Consider the following 12,154-nt stretch of genomic DNA (forward strand, 5'->3'; position numbering starts at 1 on the left):
GAATTGAATTGATTCCTCAAGTAAAATTTATTCCTAACCTAATAAAGTTCCTAATTGTAAGGAATGAGTCCTTAACTCCTTATGTGTACATGGTTCATGAAAAAAATACTGACTGATCAAAATTAAAAAAAAGAGGAATATCACATCATTTAACCTCTAGGATATAAGCTGTTGAGTATTAACCAAAAATGGTGATTGTAGACAACTTTTCTATGTCACTTAATTATACTGTTATTTTTGTCTAATTTTTGTCTTTGTTATTCTGTACAGGTTCTAAGAGCACACATCCTCCCTCTGACAAATGTTGCATTCAACAAGTCAGGGTCTAACTTCATCACAGGCAGTTATGACAGAGCGTGTAAAGTATGGGACACAGCATCTGGGGAGGAGCTCCACACATTGGAAGGGCACAGAAATGTAGTCTATGCCATAGCCTTCAATAATCCTTATGGGTGAGTGTTACTTTTATACTTACTTAAATGTACATGTACATACTTTACTTTAGCCAAATCCTTGCGGTTTCTCGAGATATGATGGACAAGGGGAGTGTTTCACAAAGACTAAGATCGACTTTAAGTTGGACTTAATTATGGCAGGCCGTTCAAGCCACTGGTTGCTCTCACCATTGGTCTCTCAATTATGATCTTTAGATAATATTTTTCCTTCATTTATGAATCATCAAGAAATGTAAAATCTGTAGATTTGTGACCACGTTTTGTACGTCCCTTGAGAAATCAATGCCAGGAATGGTTAGAGGAAGTAGTGGCATGAATGGCCTGCCATAGTTAAGTCAAATTTAAAGTCAATCTTAGTATTTATGAAACACCCCCCAAGGTCTTCCTATCTTTCAATGTATGCATGTTTGGGCTGGTTTTCCTCTGCCTCTTTGTGCATGTACACTTACGCATGGCTAACATTTACGCTGGTGGTTTATTTTAATTTGTATTTTTTCAGGCATTCAAGTTAAAAACCAAACCAAGTTTTGAAAAAAAATCATTACAGGGCTGCATTGCTATATACCACTGATATACTATGGACGATCACAAAGGACAAAAATTGATCACCAAATATTGTCAAATAATGACAGAATATCTCTTTGTTTCAAAGAATGCATAATTTATTTAATATTTATTTTGCAGCCTTTTCTGGTTATTCATTAAGATGTATTGTTAACTCATATCCTGCCATGAGACTGCTAGCGCGCTATTGTTATAGTGCTCGGTGCACGCGAGCGCGCTATCGATTGAATGCCACGTTCATGCTAGCTAGCCATCGCTACTATGCTTTGTGCACGCAAGGGCGCATATGTAATAACAGTCATTGTTCATGCCCATTGCACCGTGCTGAGTGCTTTTGCAGCGCTATTGAAAGTACCATCGCGTGCATCAGATTATCGGCTTTGGATTACGCATCTTTGTATACAACAGTCAGATTGGATTTTCTCGAGTAATTTAGCGATTTGTTTTTTGTAAAGATTTAAATAACACGCGTTTGAACCAACCTTAAAATTAACTTGGCACACAGGAGATTTGTGGGTGGCACAATAGGGATTAGCACTGTGGCACTGGGTGCATTGTATGGGTGGCAGCTTAAGAGTTAAAGGTAAAGGCCAGTTTTGGAAACGCTCCCCTCTCAAAACATGAAATGGAAGCTCTTATCACCAATCATATGAAAGAATATGTTTTGGCTAATACGTGATGATACAAATTTTGTCGAGAAACCGCCTACTAATTGATATATTTGTTTAATTATTATATCTATTTGGACCTGATAGATATCGTGCACGTGTAGCGCACGTGTCGCGTAGTCCCATATACATCTTTCTGTGTACAGTGCTTGTAACTTTACTAAGACCGGGCAAAATTTTGTATCATTTTGATGATTCCAGAACCTTGCAGTACACATCAATACTTATGCTAGATGATCAACCTTATCTGATCGATTCCACAACGTTTCTTTCACAATGCAATCAGATGACCATAACTGGTCTTTACCTTTAAAGGGACTTGGTAACATTGTTCAGATGAGAGATCGTGGTGCTGAGGTAGTGACGTCAATGCTAAATGTACAATTAAAGATAATCTGAAAATTTGAGTGAAAACGGACCATTATTCATGGTACAAATTGGGAAAAACTGATCTGATTGATTCCTTAATTATATTATTACAATTTAATTACATTTTAGGTGAATGTGAATCGTCACAAAGCAATAACATGGCTCTACATTCCATTCCAGACATTTAAGTGTTGACAGATTTTTTATAGCCTGTTTTATGTCTTTTTTTTCATGGAAAAACGGTTGGGAAAATTCAAAAATGGTTGGGAGAATTTACTGTTAATCACTGTTAGAGGGTGTCATACATTGACGCCTTCAAAGAAAACCATAGATATCTTCGTGGTTTGAAAATTTGTTCAGGATTTTTTGCATGTCAGAGGGTTAGTACAGTAGAAGGAATATAGTAAGTAACATTTTATACAAAAATTAAGCAATTTTTTAGCAACCTTCAACAATGTTGAGTCACTTTAAGGCCATGGTTTGGTTTTAAAACCAACTTTTGCAATTTCTGCCCCAAAAATCTACAGAAATATGTACAAGGAAGTGGGTTTTGCTGAAGTACTAGAGCACGGTTGTCATTTTGTTATTGGCTAACTGGAGTTTGGCTGTGTGCAATGATGAAACCTTCAATCTTATGTTTTAAATTTTATATAACAGTGACAAGATTGCTACCGGTTCCTTTGACAAGACATGTAAGCTATGGAGCTCCGAGACAGGCAAATGTTACCACACACTACGGGGACACACAGGTGAAATAGTAAGTTTTCTATTGTAATTAGGGCGCTTTAGCAACGAGAAGGAAAACACAGGAGACGGAGTGTTTAACCAACTGTGACGGGTCTCGCACTTTTGTTACCGTCGTGATTTTAAGCGCTTACGCTGTCTGCTAAAGGCGACGGGGACGCAAAGTCCGTATCCAATTCCCGCGCTGAACTGCACACCTGCTGCCTTTTGGTGCTAGTGCTCTAGGGCCTTGAGGCTTGGCCGGAGCGTCATGCATAACGATGAAAAAAGGCCCCCAAATTAGGCCTAAACGGTCAAACCATCAATTTATTGTAGATTGAGGTATAGAATAAGCTACTTTCCCTGTTTTTATCTTTTGTAGTCATGGTAGTGCCCTGCATTGTTAGATCTAGATAAATATTATTTGTCGGCTCTCTCTCTTATGTCGTGTTTAGGGAACGAACGCTATGTTGGCCGAGTACCGTTCTGAAAATCGACGGGACAGAGAGATTTCAGGTTCGCGCATGCGCAGTTTGTTTTTTTTCGCTTGCGTTACCGTCTCCTGTGCGTACCGTATCGTTGCTAAAGCACCCTATTAACGTTGTATAAACCGCCCTTGTGTATTAACCGCACCCCTCTTTTTCGCCCTCAAAAAAAAAAAAAAAAAAAAATTTTTTTTTTTAAATCGCCCGCAGGAAGAAAAAAAATCTTGTTAAAATTAGTGTTGTAACATCATAGATATTTCCAATTGAAACCGGACGGCTTTCGGTTAAACAGAAATTACTCACTTTTGCCAAGGTCGCCGCTGATTGATAGTGGCCAACACTGGGCGGGCACGGGGCCGATCAGCACGGAGGATTTTCGCCCACCACTCCTGATGAAAAACACTGCTTGCGACCGGCACTAATTTCACATAAAAAAAGTGCTTTAAACGTAACTATTTGTGAAGAAAAGTAGAACTTACATTCATATTTCCGTCTTTAATCGTGTTTTATTTGCAATTTTACAAGAATCATGTTTTCAATTTGACAATAAATCAATATTTTTAAAAGATGTGCTGAGACGGTTGTTGTCTAATGTTATGAGTCATGGAAGCTGCCATGTTGAATTTACCGATGTATACCGTAAATCTCTGTGTATAAGGCACACTTTTTTGCCGCCGAAAAAATTTGAAAGTCGGGGGTGCGTCTTATACACAGGTACAGAAAAAAAAAATACATATTTGAATTTTTTTTTTATGCCTCCGTTACGAAGTAGCCGGAGGCATTATGTTTTTGGGTTGTTCGTCCGTACGTACGTACATCTGTACGTACGTACGTCCCGTTCTTGTGATCGCGTTATCTGAAGAACCGATCGATGGATTCCTGCCAAACTTTGGTCATGTATGTATCTTGCAGAGCCAATGAACTGATTAGATTTTGGGGTCACGAGGTCAAAGGTCAAAGGTCACAGGGCTCATTAGGTATGCAAAAACAGCTCGTGATCGCGTTATCTGAAGAACCGATTGATGGATTCCTGCCAAACTTTGGTCATGTATGTATCTTGCAGAGCCAATGAAGTGATTAGATTTTAGGGTCATGAGGTTAAAGGTCAAAGGTCACAGGGCTCATTATGTATGCATAAACAGCTTGTGATCTCGTTATCTCAAGAACCGATTGATGGATTGCTGCCAAACTTTGGTCATGTATGTATCTTGCAGAGCCGATGAACTGATTAGATTTTGGGGTCATGAGGTTAAAGGTCAAAGGTCACAGGGCTCATTATGTATGCATAAACAGCTTGTGATCGCGTTATCTCAAGAACCGATTGATGGATTCCTGCCAAAATTAGGTCATGTATGTTACTTGCAGAGCCAATGAACTGAGTAGATTCTTGGTTCATAAGGTCAAAGGTCAAAGATCATGGGCTCATTATGTATGCAAAAATAGCTTGTGAACGCATTCTCATTAGAACTGACAGATGGATTACTATTTAACTCAGGACATCTTGCAGAGCCAATGAACTGAGTAGATTTTAGGGTCATGAGGTCAAAGATCAAAGGGTCATATATATGTATATGAGAAATTGCTTGTAATCACGATATTCTGAGAACCTGTCAATGGATTACAATTGAACTTGAATCCGAAAAATTTCTTCTGTTTTGGTTTGTAAAATTGCTCTATGACGGAGGCATCATTTTCGACTGCGCGCAGTCGAATTCCATCTAGTTTTTTTTTAGTTTCGATTTATGGTGCTATGCCTGGCAATGTATCCCAGCTCAGTAATCGGTGCGTTGACTCACCAATGGGAAACTACAACAACACTCAAATTTGTCTGTCATCTTGGTTTGAAAGTAATCTTTTTAATAGTAGTTTATAGTAATAATTCCTCAATTTTTTTTTCTATTACTGTACACATGGTGTACCCCAAGGTTTTATCCTAGGTACTTTATTGTTTTTAATCTTAGACATTCTTCTAAAAACGACATTGTTACTTTTATTTGTGACAAGTTCACAAGCACAAATCGGCGCCTTCAACTGCACCTCCCCCCAAAATAGGGGTGCGCCTTATACACAGGTGCGTCTTATACACAGAGATTTACGGTACGTTATAATACATAGAGATAGCAGCCCAGGCTCGTTCGATTACTATTCTTATAAATGTTTATTTCATGATTTACATTGTAAAATTTGTCCGATATCATTACAATTAATTATTTTTTAAAAATTGATTGTGTTTGAGCCAAACTTGTTTTGATCAGCGCCTAGTACGCAAGTATATTCTTGTTTATGGCTTGCGATCGCGACGTTGCAGAGCTCAGGATTTGGGATTTAAAGGGTGTCAGTGAAGTTGCGCCCACCACTGAAGAGGCATAAATCACAAAGGAGGAAAATGGGAAAAAAGTAAATATAGAATGAGCAATCATTACAAGAAAATTAGGTACAAATTGACAAGTTAATTAGCTTGTGAAAACGTTTACATTTTTCTGCGAACATCCGAACCAGGCCTTTGCGTTCGGTTCAGAAGTGCCATGTTCGGCGAACTTTCGTTTATTTCTGCGGTTCGGCTACCGCACTAACATACCTGCCAACCCTCCCGAATAATCCGGAATATCCTGTTTTTCTGGATTTTTAGGACCCCAAAATCCGGGATATCCCATAAAATTTCGATTTTTGTTGTTGTTTTTTTTGTTTTTGTTGTTTTTTTGCTTAAAGGTACTATGTCATTTGCAGGCCAAAAAAATGAAAAAGTTAAATTTAAACTGCATTTGAAAGATAATACTAATTTAGAACTTCCCTAAAAAAGGTGGGGCTTGAAAATGTTTTCAAGTGGGAAAATAACGACTATTAGTTGTCAAATCGACTTTAGGGCTATAGAGCCCAAAAGTAAGAGTCTTGATTTTCAGACAATTATACCGAATGGTCGTACGTTTTATGCTGCGCAAAGATTCAATCAGTTTAATCTTGGCCATCACAAGAAGTGGGTTATTGATGTAGACAAATGCTCATGTACCCTTTACAACTCTTTTCATGTACATGTACATGTATGTTATTACCAAAGAAGAAAAAAAGCCAGTCAGTCACTCAATAGTGTCTGACAGTGAAGTCTAGCAAGTAAACTGGTTTCCTTGCATAATTTGAATATGAGGACACTGCCAATGTTTAAATTTTACAGATAGGACATACATGACATATTCATAATTCCTGCAAAGTTCTACAGAATTTGAGGTTGGCTGCAAAAGGGACATAGTACCTTTAAGCCAAATTAAGCTTGTTGTATCATATGCCCCGATGTGAGAGTGCACATATTGCGTGCGTTGAAGGGCTGCATGATTGAGCAGCGAATTTGTATTCGCTTTTTTGCACAGATTTATTTACCGCGTATTGCCAGTTACACTGCCGCTGCATGTGCGAACGCCTGTTAAGGGTACAGATTTCTTATTTTCGAAGACATACCGTGCTAAAAATTCTTAATTCCCATTTTCAAATGTTGGCAGGTATGCACTAATGTAGATACCAAATGAAGATTGAGTGATGAAACTGCACACAACAAAGTTGTACGTTTCTGCTTGAGAGAGGGAGCTTTACTATGAATCTAAAATAGGCTGGCTAAATTAGAGACTTGTTTTGTGTAGTCTGAGCATTTAGTATGGCTGGATCACTTGCATGTCATAGTTTACTCATATCTTTAATTGGAGGTTTTTAGCTTCTACATATTCATCCTGTGTGCATGGGTTTATAATTTTATCACCCTTTTCTACTTATTTTTATAGACTAGAAATTTGATTTTTTTTTTTTTTTTTTAATTTTTTTTTTTTAATATATATATATATATATATATATATATATATTTTTTTTTTTTTTTTTTGGGGGGGGGGAAGGCATTTAATGCATTTAATCATGTCAAGATGGAAAAAAAAATGTATTTCTAAAAATGATTTTTATTGTTTTGGAATCAATAAAACAAAAATATATTCTTCCTATTTATTTTAATGTATGGCTGTTAAAAATTCAAAGTCTGAAAGGAATACATTCCAGTAAAATGTGTTTCCAATTAAAAATTGAAAACATTTTCAAATCTCAAAGATTTTCACATCATAATGTTTCCATGGCAACATAGATAAAACTACTTTGTGGTATAAGTGTATGATGCATATTTTAAGCTTCTTCTTCAATCCAACTGTTATTACATGTATCTGTAACGAATCCATTCTAATAACTTGTAGCCAATAAAAAGTGAGAAAATGTAACAAATCTGTTTAACTGTTCACTCACAATGTGCTTATCCTTACAATATTATGTTTATCACTTCAGGACATCTTTTGGAACTACAAATTCTAATGAACAAAGATTACTTGCCTGCATCTATTAAGTACCAGCCTTACACATAGTTCAAATTGGCTCGTATTTATTGATTATTGTAGAAAAGGTGATGAATGCGACAAAGCAGTAATATAATATGAAGTCAATTTAATAACACTCTCATAGCATAATAAATATAATACAATGGACAGCTCTTGCTTTCCTGCCTATAAATTAACCTCCCAAGCTTTTCACAGCCGCTCGCAGACACCAGGGTGCAATATGGAGCATTTCCTTCTGATCCAATCCACATATCGGAGCTTTCTCTCATAAGAATATTTAAAAGGAAAGATTCTTATCCTTCATCAATGGAGCAATGTATACATACTAAAAAGGCTCAAACCCCTTTAATAATAATGGATCGTTCCAGAAAAGTCAAAAGCCTATTTAGCACCTGGCCAATGCAAGGGTCATTCCATTACACTTTAATGGGTGTTTTTCTTTCTGCTCTTATGAATGAAATGAAAATTTAGAAAAGCAAAAAAGAGGAAACAATTGTGGGTGCTAATGAGTCAGGCATTGTAGGTCAGTAGGTCAACCTCGTTCAGACGGAGGTCAATGTTCTGTCTGTAGCCGGTCAGTCAGGGCCTGGGAGGGTCAGATTAAAGGCCACTTCACCAGGTATCAGGTCAGTTTTGACCAATTTACAGTGAAACTGGATGCTTGACCATCTTGTTGAATTATGCATGCAAGGGATACAGCGGGAAGTAGCGTATTATGCAAAGCGGCTGATCTTCTAATTGATTTAAATTTGCTCTTTCGTATTCAGTGCCCCATTCAAAGATGATTGTTGACCTCCATTTGAAAGGCCGTTTCAGGCGTATTGTATGAATTCAATTATGCCATTAGAAAAACTCAGAAATTGAATTAGATGAAAAAGAAAAATGAATATTTCTCACATCATCGCTAGCCAAATTTAAGAGAAAGTGACATTTCACTATGAATTGATAAAATAATTAGTCATTTTCTTTTGTGTGTATAAATGTAATAGCTTGTGAAACACAAGTGTTAGGAAGAAAAAGAAAATCTGTGGGAAAGTGTTAGTGCTAGGCTTCAAAAAGACAACACAAAATATTTCCATTTTCATACAGAAACTGATGCCTTTTAGAAATAAAAATCAAGATGTTATTTTTTTACATTTAATTTTTCTTCTTACTTTGTAAAGAATCACAACAAGTTTTGCACTTTACTTCTTGTTTTGTTCATATTAAAGAGACAACATAGTTGAAGCTGAATTATTTTTGCTATTTTTACTACAACTCTCCTGCGATTGATATTGTACGAGTGTTATTAGTAATAACAACTTGTGACAGAACACATGTATTTGCCATCCTCCTAACATGTAGCTTAATAAGCCTTAATTATGGAATGCCAGCTTGTATCGAGTGAAAGCTGTCTCAACTTGACCTCATTCATTACAAATGCTCAGGGAGAGAGAGAGAGAGAGAGTGAGTGAAAGAGGGAGAGAGAGAGAGGGAGGAAAAGAGGGAGGGAGAGAGAGAGAGAGAGAGAGAGAGAGAGGGAGGGGGAGAGAGGGAGAGAGAGAGGGGAGAGGGGGAGGGAGAGATAGAGAGAGAGAGGGAAAGAGCTAGACAGAGAGAGAGAGAGAGAGAGAGAGAAAATCCAACTTGACCCTGATACAATAAGGCAGGATGCATAGCATGGTCAAGGTTACTTGTAATGGAGATAGTATCTACTTCTCTTGAAAATAAGTCTCCAACAGTGGGTTTATAATGAGGGTAATTTACCGTTTTGCTTTGATAGTGTTACTAGCCATTTTATGTGTTTCATACAAAAGATGGTACCCTTTTTACTGCACTTTACTTCAACTTTTTGATTGTAATTGTTATCAAAAAGACATGATTTGAATCTATTGAATTTTTGTTCTTCAATTCAATAAATGTTTTATTCAAACATGTCTCGCAGCAAGTAGCTGAATTTCACATGGTGCTAAATTTAACGAAATGCATCATCGCATGAAATATAACCATGATTTACACTTTAGCATAAAACATCTTAAAATTGATTACATCGAATCATTACACCAAAAATAACAGTAAACATATTTATCATATATTGATCAATTTGATTAATATCATCATTGTCCCTCATTGTCTGTTTTGCCTCAATTATTAAATTTACCTTTTAAGCACACAGTTTGCTAATTAAAAACAAACAAAAGTGATTTGAAAGGATAATCTTAAATTACATTCTCTCTCTCTCTCTCTCTCTCTCTCTCTGTACTGCTCATGAATGTTGAGTTCATGTAAATCTTTATAATTATTACTCTTTGTACCTCTTTGCCAATTACAGTTGTCGTCAGTCAAGGGGTTCTTATTCAATTGATAATTCACTTCTTACTGTATTTAAAGAGAAGGTTGAGTTCTGGGAAGAGGTGGAAAATAATTTGTGAGTGTTATCATTGTATAATATGCAAGTGTGGATGAACATCACAGTAAAAATGTTCCCTGAAAAGCATGGCTCTTCAAATGCCTTAATATTCTAAAAATGGCATGTAACGTCATAAAAATAGGGACAGATTTTTATGCCACATGTTTGTGTAGTCCCATATACATCTTTCTGTGTACAGTGCTTGTAACTTTACCAAGACTGAGCCAAATTTCTTAGTATCATTTTGATGGTTCAAGAACCTTGCAGTTCACACCAATACTTATATGCTAGATGATCAACCTTTTCTGATTGATTTCACAATGTTTCTTTCACAATACAATCGCATGACCATAACTGGTCTTTATCCTTAAGGTGACTAAATAGGGTGACTTAGTCTAAATATTATGTTAACATTTATTCCATATTACTTTCTAGTTTTTATTGTTTTTTGTATACAAAAATTGTAATAAATAACATTTCTTTTTGCATTCATCCTTCATTTATCAGGTATGTGTAGCATTCAACCCACAGAGTACTGTGATCGCTACAGGTAGCATGGATACTACAGCTAAGCTATGGGACATTAAGACAGGAGCTGAGAAAAACACATTGTCGGTAAGGGATCCTAAGTTTTATTTCCATTGTACATTTATAGTAGCCATCTGTTGTTCATTTGTTAATTCTGATTTTCAGCTGACTAAATCTTCGGAGTTTCAATATGTATAAATATTGGTGTTTTGGTTAGAAAATTAATGTTAAGATATTAAAAGAGTCTGTTGTAATGTCTGAATATCTTAAAGGCAATACAAAGTTTTGGGGAATTTTGAAAATTGGGTCGTTAATGCTTCTTTACCATTTTGATATATTTGGATGCCCCTGTGGATGTATTAGGAGCACTAGAAAAATTAGCCCCTGAAACACTTCTGCTTTCGAGAAAAATTTAAAATAAAAATTTACCGGTGCTCCTGGTAAATTTTGATAAATTTCAAATAGCGCCTACAGCCATACAATGTTAGCTGCAATCATGAAAATCTCAGAATATGTAGTTATGACATAAAATTTCCAAACGGGAATAGCTAATTGGTCAATTTTAGTCAAGAAACATTGTTTTATAGCTTAATTAATATCTTGACCTTGAGAGGGAGCTACATGTATACAGCATAAAGAGTTTATTATTTACAATTTCAAAACTTTAGACTCGTTTTCAACCGCGACAACGATCATTTAATATTGTAGGATCGGTTTCCTTCCAATATGTTCATTTGAACAAAATTCATGACCCCATACCAAAACTTTGTATTTACCTTTAATGTACATTGTAGAATTAGGTTTGAACTGTTAAAAGTCTTGCCAATTGGAAGATTTTAGTGCTTGGATGTTTTGAATGGTGTGAAACAATTAATTGTTATATGGCATAAATAGGCACACATTATGAACAAATGTTTGCGCTCTCTCTTTGTGCATTTGGTGTATTTTTCCAGGAATCTTGTGTCATAATGTTATTGTGCCAAACCACACATGCATGACTTGTGCTCTGAATGAACTAACAAGTAAAGTTTGCCTTAAAGGGATTGTTTAATAATGTTAAATCTGAGATGCACGGCCCTACATGTAATCAGTGTCTGTGAAATGGTGTAATATTGAAGCCCTAAAAAAATTGTGCTTCAAAATGAGCAAGAAGTGCCTAATCAGACAGGCGATCGGCTTGTAAAAGTCATGGGGTTCCTGACTGACCTAAAGGTTTATAATTATCATTGCAGCATGAGCTAAATCCAGGATTTGTTTCAGAATCTGAGACAAAGTTTGCCTTAATTCTGAATTGATTTGTTTTTCTTCTTCTCTTATCCAGGGTCATTCAGCTGAAATCATCTCTCTTTCATTCAATTCAATGGGAGATAGGGTCATAACCGGTTCGTTCGATCACACAGTATCAGTATGGGATGTACATACAGGAAGGTATGATAGATTCTTTTATTTCTTACATCATCTCTGTCTGTCTGTCTGTATGTCTGTCAGTGCAATATTAACACTATCTTTCTTCCTTCCTTTTTTCTTTGTTAAATATTGTACTATTTGTCAGTGACGGCCAAATTTTGTATCAGTGATGTTTATTTTTCTTGATATCATGAAGAAAGGAAAGGAT

General features: G+C 36.2%; 1 protein-coding gene across 1 annotated transcript in view; it reads left to right on the top strand.

The window, feature by feature from the left end:
- LOC577005 (dynein assembly factor with WDR repeat domains 1) overlaps positions 1-12,154 on the top strand; it is a 29,678-nt gene that overhangs the window by 8,612 nt on the left and 8,912 nt on the right. The window contains exons 4-7 of the mRNA XM_030981979.1: positions 271-452; positions 2,714-2,813; positions 10,519-10,626; positions 11,861-11,967. Coding sequence (XP_030837839.1) covers positions 271-452; positions 2,714-2,813; positions 10,519-10,626; positions 11,861-11,967 — 497 coding nt within the window. The remainder of the gene's footprint in view (positions 1-270; positions 453-2,713; positions 2,814-10,518; positions 10,627-11,860; positions 11,968-12,154) is intronic.

The sequence above is a fragment of the Strongylocentrotus purpuratus genome, unplaced genomic scaffold (genome assembly GCF_000002235.5).
Source record: "Strongylocentrotus purpuratus isolate Spur 01 unplaced genomic scaffold, Spur_5.0 spur5_scaffold_12, whole genome shotgun sequence".
NCBI lineage: Eukaryota > Metazoa > Echinodermata > Echinoidea > Camarodonta > Strongylocentrotidae > Strongylocentrotus > Strongylocentrotus purpuratus.